Source organism: Bos grunniens, chromosome 5 (genome assembly GCF_055505025.1).
Source record: "Bos grunniens cultivar Pamir isolate PY7600 chromosome 5, Bosgru_T2T1.0, whole genome shotgun sequence".
Classification (NCBI taxonomy): Eukaryota; Metazoa; Chordata; class Mammalia; order Artiodactyla; family Bovidae; genus Bos; species Bos grunniens.
In genome coordinates, this window is record NC_141169.1 from 56,517,363 (window position 1) to 56,536,592 (window position 19,230).

The window sequence follows — 19,230 nt, forward strand, 5'->3', positions numbered from 1 at the left end:
AGCGGGCGGCCCAGCCCTGCCTCCTGTCATCAGTGTAATGCATTCATATCTACAGGATGGCAAATTTCATATCCTCCCACCCTCTTTCCTGCATTATTGATGACTTCACTTTTTAAAAAATCAATTATATCAGGGCGTGGAACTGGAGTTAAAAAGAAGCCTTTAAAAGTCTGCTCTTGTTTTTGCTCTTTTGAATAGGAACAGATAAAGCTTTCCCTCTGGTTTGAATAAGTCGAGCCCAGGGCTAGGATGGCTGTGATTGGCCAGGACTAGGAAAATGCGGTTAAGATGCAAACCCAAGCAAATAAAACCCAGTATCTGCACAGCCATTACTAAGAGAAGGCAGCAGGGCCTGGAGCCTCCTGCACTGGGTGGTTCCTCAACACTGCTTACTCACTGCCAGAAAACTGGGAAGACTGGTAGAAGGCAAGGTAAGTTCTCTTCGGTTTATGGGTGCATGTCAGTAGAGCATGGACTAGAAAGAAACAAGAGATTGAAATTTCCTTGGCCTTGTCTTCTTGGATGAGGCTTAGAGGATTGAACCAGAAGCTTGTCAGTTTTGCAAACTTCCTGCTGACAAGTTGAGGTAATTTTTAAGAGCTCCCTAAACATTAAGGCATATTTTCAAAAACTAAGAAACAGAATACCCCAGCTCAAAAAGATGGTGTAGAGCAAGGCATAAATGAAAACCAGCTTCCTCTACTTCGGGTCCATTCACAGTGTTGATAGGAATTAAGGGCCACTACCTTTTAACCTGGGATTTCAAAACTGCACCCCACCCAGCGGTAGTGTCAAAGGGTACTACGTTAATAAATTAGGAGTTGAGGAGGGATGGAGAGACGCTTTGGGAGACTTCGGTGTCAGTTTCTAGGTGTTCCAGTACGGCAGAGTTCCTTCTGTGAGCATGTCCTGTCCTGTATTTCAGGGCTCCTGGCCCAGTGTCTTGATTGCTAAGTCCCTGTTGGGAATTGGGATCGCTTTTGGCCTCTGGACTCACAGTCCTAATTAGTGACAGCTGGTTTGACTTTTAGCAGGTTTACACTTAGCTCTCTCCCAGGAACGAATTGGTCTTTATCCCCTTCCCCTAGTTGGGTCATGGCATTTGCCTTTAGTGACTGAAATCTAGGATCTGCAGGAAACCTGAACAAATATTCCCCAGCAGTTCCAAGCAGCACAGGGTGGGGCAGTGCCAGTTATCAAATTAAATCCTCAAACATTACTGCTCCGCATCATTGCTCTGCTTTAGGCCTGCTACAGCAGTAGACAAAGGGAGATTTTTGTTTGTCTTTTTTTGTTTTGCCAATGTCCACACTAGATAATGGCACATACCCAAACCTAGGTTCATCTACCAAGGCTCAAGAAAAGAATGGCCAGACGTGCTCCTCCTGACGAGGACAATATGCTTCCAAATAGCCAAACCCCAGGCTTTCCTGGTGGCTCATATGGTAAAGAAACTGCCTGCAATGCAGAAGACCCGGGATCGATCCCTGGGTCGGGGAGATGCCCTGGAGAAGGGAATGGCTACCCACTCCAGTATTCTTGCCTGGAGAATTCCATGGATGAGGAGCCTCGTGGGCTACAGTCCATGGAGTCACAAAGAGTCAGACACGGCTGAGTGACTAATACTTTCACAAAATCCCAGCTAGACCTTTCAGGGCTTTTGGTTTTTGTTTTTCTTTTTCCTGTGTATTAATGAATCAGTCAAGCCCATCCTTTACCTTTGCCATGTGAGAGCATTCATCAGTTACTGTGTATCACGAGATTGCAAGCCCCTTGAGAGCAAGAACCGGACAGGAATTTTCATGATGCAAAAGCTATGCGACTGTGGACATGTGTAAGAGCTTGATAACCCTAGACACGCCTCAAATAGAGATGGTGCATAATGCTCTTCTCTTGACCTCTCCCTGTCTCTCCACACCCTGCCTGCGGAAGGGCACTGCACCACTGGCTGGGTCTGTGGGGGTGGGGGAGGGTCTGTCCACAGGCCACGCCCGCCTGTCCCTGCTGGCACCCTGAACTCTTAGTACTCCAACCAGAGATCAACCCACCCCCGCCCCCACCCCCCGCATTGGAAATCCAAGCCTTAAGTGGTGGACTGCCAGGGAAGTCCACACCCTGAATTCTATGTCCCAGCTCTGCCATTTTACTTTCCCTTTTCTTCTGTGAGGCACAGGGAATATATTAGTCATATGACAAAAGCAGGATGGGATAGTTTAAGGATGGTTTACTTTAAAAAGTCTGGTAAGTGAAAGCCCAAAGAGTGGACTGTGAAGAGGACCTGCCAAGCAGAGAGTCTGGGAGAACTGGAATAAGAATGAGAGAAGGAAACTCAGTTTGGAAATACTCTGATGTAAGCTTTTCAGCCCATGTGCCACTGAATTTAGGTAAGTTAGGAAGAGTTGTAGTACCTCAGAGTAATTAGAACAGATTTTAAGATCAGGGAGGGATTTCTTTCTGGTGATACTGAGCAAATTATTTAACCTCTCTGAACCTCAATTTTCCCACAATATAAGATGAAGGAAATATATTCAGCTTATGAGAATTAAATGAGAGAAGTAAAATCAGTCAACAGAGGGTTTAACACATTTGTCACCCCTTCAGTAAATAATGATGCCTGTTACCAGAGCTCTTAACAAGGGAAGTGGCAAGGGCAAAGCAGAACTTGCCCCGCCCGCCACCACCTCGCCGCCAGGTCAGCCAGGCTTACGACATGAACTTGGACAAGTCATTTCCCACATCACTGTGAGACAACAGTGCAGGGATGTGCCATGAGGATGTGGCCGGATGGCTGACGAGATTGGGAAGTGACTTAGGAGGAAAGCGGGCAGGATGCCTGCTCTGAGAAGCGTCACCTCTCCACTTGCTCTGTGATGTTTCAGTCCCGGGAAGACAAGCGCCATGTCTCTGAGCAGCGCCTTCCAGGCTGTGGGCAACGACCCTGGGATCATCACCTGGAGAATAGAGGTGAGCTGGGTGGGACGGGGCACCTCCTGGGCCGCCGAAAGCCCCCAACACTGAGTCTCCTGCTAGTGGCTCGGCAGCAGTGAGAGGCAGCGCTGAAGAGCACAGTCTCCTATTCTTGCACAGAGCGGGGTGGCAGGGGGGAGGTGAGGTGGAAGAAATGCTCTTCACAAGCAAAAATAAGCTGGCCCTTTATCCAGCCATCTGCACTTCCAGTAAATGCCCTGGAGAGATGGGTGGGGCCCAGGCCACCCAGAGAGCCAAGACTACTGGCTGCTCTAGTCAGGACAATGGAACCTGTCTTCCACGGGGCACTCTGGCTCCTGCAAAGTAGGAGGAGGTTTGGGTACAGCATAGATGGGGGCCCTGCTCCTCCCTTCTACTCCGGCTTGAGCCCCTCTGGCTGACCCGGAGCGCCACCGGTCTGTAGCTGGGAACCGCCCTGGCCCAGAAAGCCTTACCTCCTCCTCCCTGCTCTGAGCCCAGTGAGGGACTGCTGCATAAAACCCAGAGGAGATACCCACCTCACTATCGTCCTCAAGAGGGGTCACAGCTGCCTAGCAAGCTGCTCAGAGCCAGGTCACTCCCACTGCTTTTAAGGCTCCCCGTGCATTTAACAACTAATAGGAACAAAAAGTTACACAAATTGTGGGATAGTTAACATTCTCACATTTGACACACATATTTTATATAGAATATACTCACATAGGACCGCAGGTTTACCTCTTTGGAGACAGTGATGAAAGTCCCCATCAGAGGCCACATGAACGGCTCTCCTGGGACGAGCCAGACATGCTATGACAGATGCATCAGAGCTCCAATCCAGACTCCAGACAGGAGCCCTCAGCACGGAACCTGCACACAGCCAGCCCTCAGCCCCCAGAGCCTCACGGAATCCGGGTACTCCACTCCATTCTCAGACCTCGGCCGGTGCTGGGTGGATGGAGTCAGTGCTGGAGACCCTGGTGCTTCGGCTCAGAGACTTGAGGCTCTTCCTTGAGGGCTTACACCCAACTGCATAGGACTGAGGGGGCTCACCAGGTTGCTCAGTGTAGTGAGATGAGACCAGGCAGGTGGTAGGAGGAGGGCAGACCCAGGGCTGTGCAGGCGGAGCTCAGCAGAAGCTGGAGGGATGTGCGCTCATCCTGGGGCTGGCCGCCATGACCCGTTGGGGACATCTCCCTACCTTTCCACCCACTCCCCAGCCCTGTCACCTGTGCCAAATAATAGCATGGAGGGAGGAGGCTTGTGGGACGAGGGGGAAGGGATGTAGCCTATCCACACCCCTTGTCCTTCCAGAAAATGGAGCTGGCGCTGGTGCCTCTGAGCGCCCACGGCAACTTCTATGAGGGAGACTGCTACGTCATCCTCTCGGTGAGCACCATCCGCCCTCTCCCCTGATTCTCACAAGCTCCTCCCCAGAGAGCCAGCTCCAGGGCTTCCCTGGGAGATTTGCCCACAAAATTAATCAGGCCTCTGGTATCCGTCTTGATTCTTCCTCGCTGTTGCATGGAACAGGCTTCCAGTTTGACTATCAAAGGCTGTGCTTAGGCCAGGGTTTTAAATTTTGCATCTGAATGGGGGAGAGGTGTGGCCGTCAGTCTGAACATCAGCATGTGGCCCATAGCCAGGCTTCAGCCTCCTGAGCCCAGACCCCAGATTACAGTGCTGTGGAGGAAGGCCAGGTGGACACAGGGCCGTCTCTGGCCTCAAAGTGGTCACCTAGCCGAGGGAACAGTCTCCCACATGGACGGTGCCGACAGAGCCACGCTGGGAGACAGCAGCTCTATACAGCTGTGAGAGTGCAGGGGTGCAAATGAGCAACAAGAGAACTCTTGCCTGCATTCCAACCTGGCAAGATTTCCCCCTACCTCTGCTTATGTGGAGGACAGTAAGCTGTCAGCATTCCCCAAATGTAGGGAGGGACTCAGGCTGGTAGGGCTTGAGTCACGGAACAGGTCTGCCCAGGGGCCACTGTAGGGGGCAAGAGACTGCAGAGCAGGACACAGAGGCCTGAGCCTGCCAAGAATGGGACACAAGCCACCCTAGGCAGCTACCTTCCCAGGCCAGAGGGGCGAACCAGCCCCTGAGCCAATCTCTTTGACTACACCCCAGACCCGGAGAGTGGGCTGCCTCCTCTCCCAAGACATCCACTTCTGGATTGGGAAGGACTCCTCCCAGGATGAACAGAGCTGCGCAGCCATCTACACTACGCAGCTGGACGACTACTTGGGGGGCAGCCCCGTTCAGCACCGGGAGGTCCAGTACCACGAGTCCGACACCTTCCGTGGCTACTTCAAGCAGGGCATCATGTGAGTAGCTGGGCACACAGCAAGGATGTAGACGTGGTCCACCAAAGAGGAAACCCAAAGGCTAAAAAGTATGCGAAGAAAGTAATCAGAGAAATGTGAATCAAAACAAAGCTGTCCTCTCCACCAGTGTAAGTTAGAGAGCTGGGTGGTGCTGAATGTTGGCAAGGCTGTGGGGAGATGGGCACCCGGGGGCCCTGCTGGTGGGAACGAGGACTGGCCCAGTGTTCCGGAGGGCAGTCTGCTACTGCCACAAGGGCACGGGAGCCAGAATGTTCACAGTGGTATTAGTGGTGGTGAGAAGCTGCAGGCAGTGGGGCATGTGCCTCCCCCAGGGAGACTGAACAGGAGAAACACTCTGAGACAGCAGGGAGTACCATGCCATCACATTAGAGACACATCTGACCTGTGGACACACCTTAAAAACACTGGGCTTAAGGAACACAGGAAGAAACAGGCTTGAAATATAGAACAGAATGCCAATTCCTGTTTGTAAAAAATGACATAAGCACAAAACAACAGGCCATGTTTTATCAGAATGAAAATAGAAAGATAGATGTTAAACAGTTAGAATGGATGCCTATGGTGGGGAGGAAAAGGCAGGGAGGGGAGGGTATGCAGATAAAAGGGAACACATACACTGCAAGAGCGGGGTCTTGTAAAGGCCAGTGATGACAGCCTGCCATGAACTGAGGAGTTTGATCACCTCCAAACTTTACACTGGAGATTGACAACAAAAGGATTCCAAGGAGCTCAAGCGTTCTGAGGCTGCTTGAAGGCCAGCTTCTTGCAGGTGAGCAGTCCTCACTGAGGCCCCATTGGGCACAGAGCAGCCTGCTGAATCACCAGGGAACCCAGCAACGGAGGCCCTCTGCTCCCGGGGGCTTTCTGGGCGCCCTTCATGTGTGGGATGCCTAGAGGAGGCTGGGTTGGGGTGAGAACCAGAGGCAGGAGACTGGTTTCTGGGAGTAAGTTGGTCTTCAGGCCACGGGAGATGGCCTGAAGAGGGCCCTGCCCCAACACACATGATGTTCAGCTTCAAGAACAAAACAAAACAACCTCTTCCTGCCGTGGGGATTATCACTCCTCTGTCTGGAGGTCTAGTCCTCCGGTGATTGGTTCCTACTCTTAATATCTCAACTCAAATGTCAGTCCTCCAGAGAAGACAGCCCCAAATGTTCGGTCAAAAAGCCTCCACTAGGGGCAACTCTGTGGCAGGGGTGACCAGCATCAGTGTTTGCCTTGCTCATTTACTGTCATCACCCGTGTGGGCAAAGGCTGCCTCTGTGTGGCCCACCACTCTCTCCCCAGGACCTGGCAAACAGCAGGTTCTCAGTAAATAACGCAACGGCTGTTCCCTCAGCTACAAGAAAGGGGGTGTGGCCTCTGGGATGAAGCACGTGGAGACCAACACCTACAACGTGAAGCGGCTGCTGCATGTGAAAGGGAAGAGAAACATCCGGGCCACCGAGGTCAGTCCTGCCCCCTATCTGTCCTGGGCCTGAGGCCTCTCCGCCTGGCACCCAGGAATTCCTTCTGCCCTATGTCTGTCTCTTCCCTGCAGGTGGAAATGAGCTGGGACAGTTTTAACCGAGGGGATGTCTTCCTGCTGGATCTTGGGAAGGTCATCGTCCAGTGGAACGGCCCAGAGAGCAGCAGTGGGGAGCGCCTGAAGGTGTGGCCCATGCGGTCGGCCCCTCCTTTCCCCCAGCTACTCTTTCCTTCTTTCCTGGCTGGCTCTTTCCTGCCCTTCCAGCCAGATGTCTGCCTTTGAGCAGCATCTGTTTCAGAGATAGGCCACATGACTGAGGCTGCAACTCAGCCTGGGGTTCCTCAGTATCAGGGTAACCCCTGTGTCTGGGATCCAGGCTGTTTCTCTTGGAGCTAAGGGCATCCCCGGCCTTCTTTACAGGCAATGCTTCTGGCAAAGGATATTCGGGACAGGGAGCGAGGGGGCCGTGCTGAGATAGGAGTGATCGAGGGAGACAAGGAGGCAGCCAGCCCGGAGCTGATGAAGGTCCTTCAGGACACCCTCGGCCGGCGCTCCATTATCCAACCGGCAGTCCCAGATGAGGTCATAGATCAGCAGCAGAAATCAAACATCACATTGTATCAGTGAGTAGCTAAGGCTGGCTGCTGATTGGAAGCTGGGGTCAGGGGAAGGTGGCCCCCAGAGAAACAAGCACTTCTGCTTGGCTTCATTTGGGGTGCAGGCACCTGGGTTTCTTTCAGTCTTTCTTTGAATGCAGCTTCTACAAGGAGTTTGTTGTTCCCTGAGCAGCTACTGTCTGCTCTTGTTAGCAATGATTCCTGATCTCTGGGAGAGAATGTTCCTTGACTCAAGTCTATGCATCCCAGGGGTGTGGACAGGATAATGTCAGGGGAAGGGTAGAGATAATATTCAGGAAAGAGATGCACAGAAGGCTCTCCCAGACAACAGTGTCCATCACATCCCAGTCCGCACTCATGCCATGCCTGTCGCAAGAAGTCAAACTCTACCCAGAAACTCCATCCTAAGACCAAGCCAGGAAATAACAAACTGACCACATGATGCTTTGTAGAAGGGAATGTACAGGCTAACTTCTCCCCTTCTCCAGTGTCTCGGATTCATCTGGGCAGCTGGTGGTCACAGAGGTAGCGACGAGGCCTCTGGTCCAGGACTTACTGAATCCTGATGTGAGTAGCATTTGGGTGGGCTTGGCTTGGGGTAGCCGGACCTGGCTTCAGAGGCAGGCCCCACGGAGAGGCCTTCCTTATGGTTTCGGGCAGCAGTAACCACTTTTGTCCCTGGCCATCTGCTTCAGGACTGCTACATCCTGGACCAAAGTGGAACCAAGATCTATGTGTGGAAAGGAAGAGGAGCCACAAAGGTTGAGAAACAGATGGCCATGTCTAAAGCCCTGGTAGGAGCTATGGACATGCAGTATTATCCAAAAAGTCTGTTCACGAAACATCAGAGGTGCTCAGAGAGCCATATTAGGTGCTGGAGCACAAAACATCGCAGTTATATCCATGACTTCAAAGTCAGACAGACAAACTGGGATTCAAATCCAGGTCTAGTGTTACTTCCTGGGGTTGTGACGGTTAAATAACATTTGTAAAGCATTTAAACACACTGGCACACACACCTGCCCAATAAAAGGTGGCTGTTATTATTGAAGGCAATACCACACATCAACAGCCCTGTCCTCAAGGAACTTATGACATTATTGTGCAGCATCCTGCAGCTGAACCAAGCAGGATGCATCTACCAAGCAAAAAAAAAAAAAAAAAAACAAATGAAAGTGATGCAAAATCAGTAGAGTACAGAAGTGCTGAAGGAATATACTAGACAGAATTAAAAAAAAAAATCAGTAATAATCATGACCAATGAAGGAATGCCAAAATGTTCCATTTAGTCCTTTCCTTGAGGCAGCTAGCGTGGTCCCTAGACAGAAGTGAGTTAGAATTTGACTTTGACTCCCAGAAGGGAACAATCCTACCCAGTGGCTTCAAAGGGGTAAATTACCAGTCAAGCCAAGAAACCAGTACATTCCCTGACTGACCTGCCCTTTGGGGGTGGGGGGTACCCACAGGATTTCATCAGGATGAAGGGCTACCCCAGCAGCACCAACGTGGAGACCGTCAATGACGGTGCCGAGTCAGCCATGTTCAAGCAGCTGTTCCAGAAGTGGACGGTGAAGGAACAGACCGTGGGTCTGGGGAAAACGTTCAGCGTGGGTAAAGTTGGTAAGACTGCCCCCAGATGGTGTTCTCATTGTGGGGAGTCTCTAGAAAGATGGGCATGGATGCTTTTCATTCACCTGGCTTCTCCCAACCCCTTCTCTGCAGCGAAGGTTTTCCAGGATAAATTTGATGTAACTCTGCTGCACACCAAACCAGAGGTGGCAGCCCAGGAAAGAATGGTGGATGACGGCAACGGCAAAGTTGAGGTAATAAGCCCAGTGACCCATGTGCTAGGGCAGGCAGGGCACCGGTCTCCTGGCTGCTTTGCTGCAGAGGAGCGCACAGGATCCTGTGTCTCCTCTGTTTCCCTTGTCATCTCTGGGGCCTCGGGACTCTTCCCTAAGAGGTGTCTGCATCTTCAGGGTTCTCCCACAATTCTTCAGGGAAGGGAAAGGTAGGCATCCCAGTGTGCTGTCAACAGCTCACCTGGCAGACGCATTCAAATGACCTCTGAGCTGTGATGGGGGTGCGCCTGACCAGGGATGACCTACTTCTCCGGATTCAAATTATGCAAATGGGATAAGCCCTCAGTACTGGGAAGAAGCACCAGAGGATAAGGGGTACTGTGAATGGACCTTTGTGCCTCATCCACCTGGATTCTCTGCTCAGCATGGCCCAGTTCCCTCCAGGTGGCTGTTTGTTCAAAGAGGACTCCCCCCATCTCTGGGGAACTGTGTCTCTTCTATGCCCAGGTCTGGAGGATAGAAAACCTGGAGCTGGTCCCCGTGGAGCACCAGTGGTATGGCTTCTTTTATGGGGGAGACTGCTATCTGGTTCTCTATACGTACGAGATGCATGGGAAGCCTCATTACATCCTGTATATCTGGCAGGTAGGCCTGGGGCAGGCTCTTAGCTTTGGATCCTGGTGCTTCCTCTGGCCACTGAGCTGGGGCCAGGGGTGGCAGGGACCCATTGCACCCTTCTCACCCCTGCAGGGCCGCCATGCCTCACAGGATGAGCTGGCAGCCTCGGCATATCAGGCGGTAGAGGTGGACCAGCAGTTTGAAGGGGCCCCTGTGCAGGTTCGGGTTACCATGGGAAAGGAGCCACGCCACTTCATGGCCATCTTCAAAGGAAAGCTGGTCATCTTTGAGGTGAGAAACCTAAGGTAAAACTACACCAGAAGCAGAATGCTCAGAACCAGCAGGTCAGCAGGGAGCTACAGTAGAGGAGAGGAGGGGTGGAGAGTGGGGCTTGGGGAGGACACAGACGAGAAGGAGATGAATCTCTCTAAGACACTGAAGTGCATCCCGACTGCCTAGGGCTTCAAGTCCTCACCCCTGCCTAGTTCATGTTCAAGGTCTTGTATAATCTGACCCATATTACCTGTGCAGGTGCATCACCCTCAGCTCCCTAACCTCCACACTCCACTCCAGTCAGGTGGGTCTCCTCTTTAGACCTCACATGTGCTCTATCATTCCCTGTCTGCCTCCCCCAGCCATGTGCCCCTTCAGACTCCAGTCCCATGTCTTCCAGAAAGCCTTGGCTGAAGCACCACCAGAACTGTATGATGTCACACGCTTGATATACACAAGTCTGTGGTCAAGTCCTAGTCTTGTCATTGATTACCCAGTTTTCTGAGCCTCAGTTTCCCCACCTGCACTGTGGGATAATAATACCTACTTCACAGAGTTATTATGAGGATCAATAAAATGATATAGCTAAGGCACCAGAAAAGAGCCTGGCATATAACCCAGGTCTCAGAATGAAAGCTAACACCATTTCTTAAAAATATTTATTTATTTGGCTGCAGAGGGTCTTAGCTATGGCATGTGGGATCTAGTTCTCTGACCAGGGATTGAAGCTGGGCCCCCTGCACTGAGAGCACAGAGTCTTAGCTGCTGGACCATCAGGGAAGTCCCCTGAAAGCTAACACTGTTGGTACCATAACTCCGGCTCACCTCGACCTCTCCCAGTTGGCTGAGAAGCTCCTTGAGGGCAAAGATGGTGTCAGATACAGCCCTGTTCTCCACAGCGCTGGCCCAGTGCTCAGCACACACTGTATACCTTAGATCTGGACTCTGCTTTTTTCTTTCTCTCTAGGGTGGGACTTCTAGGAAGGGAAATGCTGAGCCGGATCCTCCAGTAAGACTCTTCCAGATTCAAGGACATAACAAATCTAACACCAAAGCAGTGGAGGTCCCAGCCTTCACCTCCTCCCTAAACTCCAATGATGTCTTTCTGCTGAGGACGCAGGCAGAGCACTACCTGTGGTTTGGCAAGGTAAGACAGCTGGCCCAGCAGTCACACCCATCCCTTGGCTCCCAGCCCTGCACCCACCCTCTGGTCAGCAAGGGCAAAGGAACTGAGAATAGGCTGGAGCAGTCCTCAAATAGAGGAGCCTTTTCCTAAAGATTCTTCAAAGGGACCAGCAATGTTCCTTACAATTAGGCCTCCAGTTACACACTCAATAATGGCACTTCGCACACCCAGGAGACCCTCCATAAACAGCTAAACACATGGAGGCTGGATGCAGGATGGAAAAGTCAATCTTTCCACACCAGTTTGGTGCACTGTAATAGGACAGGCATTAACACTGAACAAAAGAACACTAAAAATATGATTTTTGTCAATTCAGATTTCATCTGCAATGAAAAGCACTAGAACTGTTTTACAAAAGAGAATTGAATAGGAAAAGATGCTCAATATTAACAGTCATTAGGGAAATGCAAATAGAAACCCCAATGAGATACCACTACACACGTATGACTAATGACTAAAAAACCGATGATATCTAGTGCTGGTGACAAAAGCAATAGGAATTCTCACACACTGCAGGTGAAAATGCAGATACGGCCTTAGAAAACAATTTGATGGTTTCTTATAAAACATATACCTATTGTATGAGCCCATTCCTGGGTATGTACCCATGTGAAAAAACTACCTTCACACAAAAACCTATACACAAATGTTTAATAGCACCTTTATTTCTAATTGCCAAAAACTGGAAGCAAATCAACTGGAGGATGGATGAGCAAGCAGTGGTGCTTCCACACAATTGGAATGGAATACTACTCAGCTACAGAACACCCACAACTGCAAGGAAGAATCGCAAATGCATTATGCGAAGTGAAAGAAGCTAGACTCAGAGGCCACACTATGCAGGATTCCATTTACCAGGTTCTGGAAGAGGCAAAACTGTCAGGATGGGAACAGATCCGTGGTTGCCAGAGGCTAAGGATGCAGGGAGGGTTTGACTACAAAGGTGTGGGTGGTCGGAGGGAAACTTTTGCAGTGGTGAGGCAACTTCTCTCTTTTTTGTTGTGGTGGTGGTAGCGTGATTCTATGCATTTGTCAAGAGTCATAGAACTCTATGGCAGAAAGGGTGAATTTTCCTGTATATAATTTTAAAAATATTTTTCTTAAAAAAAATAATCACAAGTAAGTGCTAAAATTCCAACTGAAGGTAAAACAAAAGTGACCTCTCAATACCCACCGAGCATTTCAGAGTCTAGTCTGGTCCTTTGCTACCACACTGTTTTCCTCCTTCCCACCCACCCCCACCCCCACCCACCTCCCCCCCAGCCCCCCACCCCCCACCCCTCACCCTGCCTCCACCCTTCCCAGCACCAGAACAAACCCATCTATCTCCCTGTCCTGAGGTCTTTTGGCTTGGTAACTAATCCTGGCTGCTGCTAAGTCACTTCAGTCGTGTCCAACTCTGTGTGACCCCATAGACGGCAGCCCACCAGGCTTTCCCGTCCCTGGGATTCTCCAGGCAAGAACACTGGAGTGGGTTGCCATTTCCTTCTACACTGAGTTATTAGTCTAAGCACTTTATTCCCACATCAACATGCCTGTGTGTGACTCACATCTGTGTTCTCCCCACCCCGTTCTCAGGGGTCTAGTGGGGATGAGCGGGCGATGGCTAAGGAGCTGGCCGGACTTCTCTGTGACGGTACTGAGAACACAGTGGCTGAGGGCCAGGAGCCAGCTGAGTTCTGGGACCTGCTGGGAGGGAAAACTCCCTATGCCAGTGACAAAAGGTACAGGACCACAGCATCCCCTCCGTTTGGCTCCCCCTGCCTCCCAGACTGGTGAACTGCAGGTGATTTCCAAGCAGCTCAGCTCCTCTACATGGACTGTATTGCAGACTACAGCAGGAGATCCTAGATGTCCAGTCTCGTCTCTTTGAATGTTCCAATAAGACTGGCCGGTTCACTGTCACTGAGATCATAGACTTTACCCAGGACGACCTGAACCCAGGTGACGTGATGCTCCTGGATACCTGGGACCAGGTAAGACACAGCCGGAGAGCTTGGAACAAATGACAGACATCCTCAAGCTTTAGGCTATTTTTTTGTATAGTATCTCTCCCCCAAACCCCAGGTAAGCCAGGGTAGCCCTGGACCATCCCCAAGTCAATCAAACAATTGTCAGTGGTGACCGAAGGAAGAGCCTGCTTTTTTGCCAGGGTTGGAGAGAATAGAATGTTGTTTAAAACTCACCATCCTGGGAATTTTCCCACTATGCTCTGGGAAAATCATGCCATCCTATCACACACTCCATTCTCTCAGGACCAAGAGCAGTAGGCTGCACACCTGGAGATATGGGCCTTTGGGGGAATAAAGGGATAAAAGGGGACATCTTCAAGGCCACCCCTCTGCCACATCCGGTTTTCTTCAATTTGGCTCAGCAAACACCTCTTCCTTTCTAATCACTGTGCTGGGCGTGGTGTCGCTAAGGCAAAGGGCCCCACCCCACTCTCAGAGTCTACAGGCTGACAGAGGGTGGAGGAGACCAGACGGAGGATCATCATTTTACTGTGATGGAGGTACATATGAAGTGCCTCAGGAGCACAAATTAGGGTATTCAACACAGTTTAGGGGCTCAGAGAAGATTCTCTGGAGGAGATGTCTCCCAGACTCCAAGGAGAAACAGGTATTAATCAGGTAAAGAGGCCATTCCAGGCAAAAGAAAAGCAGGGCAGGAAATAGTCTAGTATATAGGGAACTACAAAGAGTATTATCAGAGTATAAGACAGAGTTAAAGAGTGCCCTAGAGGTGAAGCGAAAGAAGTAGGTATGGACCTTACCAACCAAGTCAAGAAGTTTGGAACTTACCCTGGAAAGCTACTGAAATTTAAGCAGGTGAGTGACATGGTCAGATTGTGCTTTAGATCACTCACTCTAGCGAGTGTAGGAGAGGAGGGAGGGGGTGTGAGAAAAAAGAAGACTGTACGTTGGGAGGCCCGTCAGCACACATGGTCCTAGTCCAGAAAGAGCTGCTGCTGGCCCACAGAAGCAGTGGAGTAGAGCTGGATGGATGGCGACAGATTTGACAGAAGCATGAGAGGTAAACTAGCTAAGTCCTGGGGATACAGACTGCATTCAGAATGATTCCCAGGTTACTGCCTTGGGTGACTGAATGGACACCATTCCCCAAGAATGGAGACACAGATACAAGTTTAGAAAAGAGCTACATGTTGGGGGTGTTATACTTGAGGTGCTTGGAGACAGCCAAGAGGAGATGTTTTGCAAGAAGCTGGATTCAGGAAGCTGACGTTCAGAGAGTTCAGGACTGGAGATGTAGATGTGGGAGATACACAAATCAAAACAAATCTGAGAAAAACTTTACTCTGCTGAGGCTGTAAACTGCTGACGGGGAAAGACGGGGCAGCGCGTACTATCTAGCACTAGCCTCTGGCATGAGCGCAGTAACAGGTCTCTCTACAACAACAGGTGTTCCTGTGGATCGGGGCTGAGGCCAACGCTGCAGAGAAGAAGAGTGCTCTGTCTACCGCCCAGGAGTACCTGCACACTCACCCCAGCGGCCGAGACACCGGCACACCGATCCTGATCGTTAAACAGGGATTCGAGCCTCCCATCTTCACAGGCTGGTTCCTGGCCTGGGACCCTCACGTTTGGAGCGTAAGAACAGAGAAGCAGGGAGATGTTCTTACTGCCAGGGTGCTCAGCACTGACACCTCAGAAGGATGGCAGGGTACTCGAGGGCCGAGTCAACCCAGGACTGTACCCCCCCACTCCCTTCTCCCCTCTCCCGTTTTTACCTTCCTTCTCTTTCGCACCCTGCACAGCAGTTAAGTCTAGTCAGCAAATTCACAGCGTGCCTCAGGAACAGGCAACGTGAGAAGCAGTAAAGTTTGTGAAGTCTGTCCACACACATTACATCCTGATAGCCAGGGGAACATTGTTGCCTGTGTTACAAATGAGGAAGCTCAGAGAAGTTACTTGTCTACAGTCACAACCAGTAGGAAGAAGCCAGGTTTTCTGACTCCTAGTCAACTGCTCTTAGTATGGAATATTGAGGAGCCACCAGCAAAGAGTGCAGATCATGTTTAAGTACCTTCCAACCCTGCACAGACCTGGAAGAGGGGATTTTCCTTTCTGCTTATCTCTGAAATGTCTTCTGTCCCCTGGCTGTTTTGCTTCTCTCAAGGGTTATAGACCAGACCTGAGACGTCCCTCCACTATAAGCAGCATCTCATCCTGTTTTCTATATCTTCTTCCTAGGCAGGGAAATCATATGAACAGTTAAAAGAAGAGCTGGGAGATGCTGTTGCTATCACAAGAATCACTGCTGTAAGTTTCTTGGAGGAGCTATTCACAGGCAACCAGAGCCAGAAAGAAACAGCAGATGCTGCAGACACAGCATGGCTGAAACCCTATCATGTCCTTCTCAGTATCACTCTGATGGTCTAATGTGATGTGAAGATTGTTTTAATCGGTAGAAAGAGCAGGCTTCAGAGCCGAGTTCCTTATTTTACTGCCTTCCAGAATTTAGAACAGACTTGCTGTTACCAAATCGAATTATTCAACTCTGTCACTCAGGAGAGATTAAATTAACTAGTAGTATTTTTCAGAAATAATAAGCTTGTAACCCAGGTGACACTATTAGTTTCTGACAGTGGCATCCACAGAAACTCAGGCCATTACCCCTGTTTTAACGGCCCCCAGAAGTGGAGCTCCCGGCCGAGAACCCAGCAGCTCTTTAGCATCAGGACAGTGCACAGCACCACTGTCCAAACCATCTGGCGTTTTGCTGTTTGTGCTCTACAAACTCAAGATTTCAAAACTCATGGCAACGTAGCATCTTTAAAATGTATTTAAGAGAAATATGACTTCAATTTGAAACCATCTCAAGGCCAGAAATGTAGAGCCCAAGTAAAAGTACCAAGAGAAGGGATGTGATCACAGTATTTAAGTGAGATTTATGCAAAACATTTACGCCAACTGACTATACAGGATTTACCTTAGACTCACTGAATCAGCTTCCCAAGAACCCCCAAACTAAACTATTTTAGATTTCCAGATGACTCTGACATGCAGCCAGCATAGGGGACCACTGTTCTAAAAGATGATTATAAAGCATGAAGTGGTAAAAAAAAAAAAAAAAAATTTAATGTTATAAACATAGAACTTCAATTGCACAGACCTGAGTGGTCTTTTATTGTGTCTACATTCTTATCTTCCCTAGGATATGAGAGACACAACCCTTGCCCTGAATTCTGAGCCAAAATATTACCCCCTAGAAGTTCTGTTGAAAAATCAGAGTCAGGAGTTGCCAGAGGATGTGAACCCTGCCAAAAAGGAGGTGAGTGACTGACATGAGTGGAGCTCTGCAGAAGCACCATCTCGGAGTACGGCCAACAGTGTAAATACTCAGCAGACAACTGACCTACCCAGGAGCTCAAGCCAGAAACCCAGGGCTCCTTCTTGATTCTTTTTCCTCACCTCCCACATCAACCCATCAGCTAGCTGCCACCCACTGCTCTCCATCTCTCTGCTGCCAGTATGGTCCAGCCATCATGGACCACTGCCATAGGCCCCCAGTGAATTTTCACCTCTGTCCCTACAATCTGATCCCCATATAACCACCAGTGGGTTTTTATAGCAGATGATACTCTTCTATTTAACACACCTTGAATGGCTTCCCACTGCACTTAAAATCCAGAGTCCTCGCGATGGCCTCCAAGGCCCTATACAACCTGGCCCCTGCCCACCTGATTTCATCTTACAGGCCAGTACTGTCTTCACTTACAGCCCTTTAGCCAGTTGCTGTTTTTCTGTTCCTCAAACATGAGCCTTTCTGCTGGCTACTGCTCCTGCCTGAAAAAACATCCCTCTCCCAGATCATCAGAAAGCCAGGTCCGCCTCATTGTTTAGGTCACAGCTGCAGGGTCACCTCCCCAGGAGGGCCTTCCCTGACCACCCGACCCTGCCTCCCTCAGCCCCTACAGTCCTTTTGTACTTGGTCACTCACTGTCTATCTGCCCCACTCCCCGACACCTTCAAAAGCAGGGAGCTTGTCTGTATTGTTCACCATCACATTCTCAGCTTTTTAGCACCTAAACGGTGACTGGCAGATCATAGGCACAACTTAAGTTTCAGCTGATTTAATTAACAGTCATGTTGAATGAATGAATTTATTTTTCCCTTGAAGGGTCTCTGGGCTTCCCTGATAGCTCAGCTGGTAAAGAATGTGCCTGCCCCCAGTTCAATTCCTGGGTAGGGAAGACCCGCTGGAGAAGGGATAGGCTATCCACTCCAGTATTCATGGGCTTCCCTGGTGGCTCAACTGGTAAAGAATCCACCTGAGATGCAGGAGACCTGGGTTCAATCCCTGGGTTGGGAAGATCACCTGGAGAAGGGAAAGGCTAAGCACTCCAGTATTCTGCCTGGAGAATTCCATGGACTATATAGTCCATGGGGTCGCAAAAAGCCGGATACAGCTGAGCAACTTTCACTTGAAGGGTCTCTAAATTTTCCACAGTGTCTTATATAACCAATTCTTAAGTATCTGGGCAACAACTTCCTTGAAAACAGAAACCATACCTTAATAATTTTACTTGGACTGAAAATATTCATTAATCATTAATAAATAAATGTTAGAATGTTATGCTCTCAACAAGATCCACTTGATCCTGCATTGGAAAACATCTGGCTAAAAAATGGCAGATTAAAAAAAGAAAAATATTAATAAAACATGGCAGATGAGGGCATAAGGCAAGGAAAACTGTCACTCAGTTTAGCTCTCCATTCAGCCAAAGCCTAATGTTTAGCACTCATACATAATACACAACCCATTTCTTGTCCTTCTGGCAAGACTGGTGCCAGGTGGGACTGCGAGCGCCGTGAACCCAGTCAGCGCTTCCGCAGGCCACGGTGGGACTCCACCAGCTGACGAGCTCACCAATGAATAATTTAAGTCAAACACAGACTTTCTGGAAAATTCATTCTACTTCCCCTTTCAAGAAACTACTTGGGACTATCTCTTGGCCCCTCTGCCCCCACCCCATTAACACTGTCAGGTGCCAGGTCTTCTAACTAGAAACTTTGTTTTCTCTCTTAGAATTACCTCTCTGAAAAGGACTTTGTTTCTGTGTTTGGCATCACAAGAGGGCAGTTTGCTGCTCTGCCTGGCTGGAAACAGCTCCAGATGAAGAAAGAAAAGGGGCTTTTCTGAGGCAAGAAGGCATCTGCCTATTGCAAGATCCCAGAAGAGAGCAGTCAGTGCCAATGTAAGGAAAGAATTTCTCTAATTTCTGCCTAATGTCCAGCTACTTAATGGAGAGATAGTAGAGCCTGCCAATCACAGCATGTACTCCATTTTTCTCATCCCTGCATTTCTTAGTTGTCATATACCTAAAATGTTAGCTGCTCACTTTGAAATTTTTATGGTCTTCTGGCTGCAGCCTTAGCAGAAAACACTAAAACTGCAAGAAAATCTGGAGAAGTCAAAAGTAAGAGAACAGAAAAATTGTTTAAAGTGCTTAATTCTGGGGCAAGGGCGTAAGTTTGTTTTAAATTTTAAGGTTGGTATTTTCTATTTAACCCACAAATCATCAAAGTTATTCACATATATACCCTGAAGTCAAAATCTAAATGCTCAAATCTGTATGTGCCAGAAGTTTTTAAGTTTTCAAATAAAGATACCTATAAGAACAAATGGGAGTTCTTTTCAGTATTTTGGGTCTGCCCATTAGGGTAACTATTGTGTTCTATGAGAGAAATGTCTCAGGACTGGGGAAGTCAAGAGGCACTGCTGGGCTTCCCTAGAGTGGCTCAGTGGTAAAGAATCCACCTGCTGATGCAGGAGACATGAGTTCAATCCCTGCTCTGGGAAGATTCCACGTGCCATGGAGCAGCTAAGCCCTTGAGACACAACTATTGAGTCTGTGCTCTAGAGCGCAGAAGCCCCAGCTACTGAGCCCACGAGCCCCAACTACGGAAGCCTGCAAACTCTATAGAGTCTGTGCTCTGCAACAAGAGGA

The 19,230-nt window shown here is 49.5% G+C and overlaps 1 protein-coding gene across 7 annotated transcripts; it reads left to right on the top strand.

Moving 5' to 3' along the window:
* The first annotated feature begins 198 nt into the window (after positions 1–198).
* AVIL (advillin) lies at positions 199–18,905 on the top strand. 7 transcript variants are annotated; one of them, XM_086400278.1, is made up of 20 exons: positions 199–431; positions 2,880–2,964; positions 4,261–4,335; positions 5,077–5,273; positions 6,634–6,742; positions 6,835–6,945; positions 7,183–7,385; positions 7,868–7,946; positions 8,075–8,173; positions 8,846–8,999; positions 9,102–9,202; positions 9,689–9,826; positions 9,932–10,090; positions 11,040–11,219; positions 12,837–12,982; positions 13,090–13,234; positions 14,678–14,866; positions 15,470–15,538; positions 16,434–16,550; positions 18,309–18,905. In XM_086400278.1, exons 2-20 carry the CDS (start codon positions 2,899–2,901, stop codon positions 18,420–18,422), a joined length of 2,451 nt encoding a protein of 816 aa, XP_086256404.1. In that variant the 5' UTR covers positions 199–431; positions 2,880–2,898; the 3' UTR covers positions 18,423–18,905. The 7 variants fall into 7 exon arrangements, with proteins under 7 accessions (XP_086256404.1, XP_086256401.1, XP_086256405.1 ...); XM_086400281.1 differs by lacking the exon at positions 199–431 and adding an exon at positions 2,247–2,384; XM_086400275.1 differs by having other exon boundaries at positions 8,846–9,202.
* Positions 18,906–19,230: the final 325 nt, after the last annotated feature.

Excerpts from the sequence above, each read along its gene's own strand:
- AVIL (XM_086400275.1), top strand. The coding sequence starts at position 2,899 with ATGTCTCTGAGCAGCGCCTTCCAGGCTGTGGGCAACGACCCTGGGATC. Across the intron at positions 9,203-9,688 it reads ACGGCAACGGCAAAGTTGAG|GTCTGGAGGATAGAAAACCT; the intron begins GTAATAAGCCCA and ends TTCTATGCCCAG. Across the intron at positions 15,539-16,433 it reads CTATCACAAGAATCACTGCT|GATATGAGAGACACAACCCT; the intron begins GTAAGTTTCTTG and ends TATCTTCCCTAG.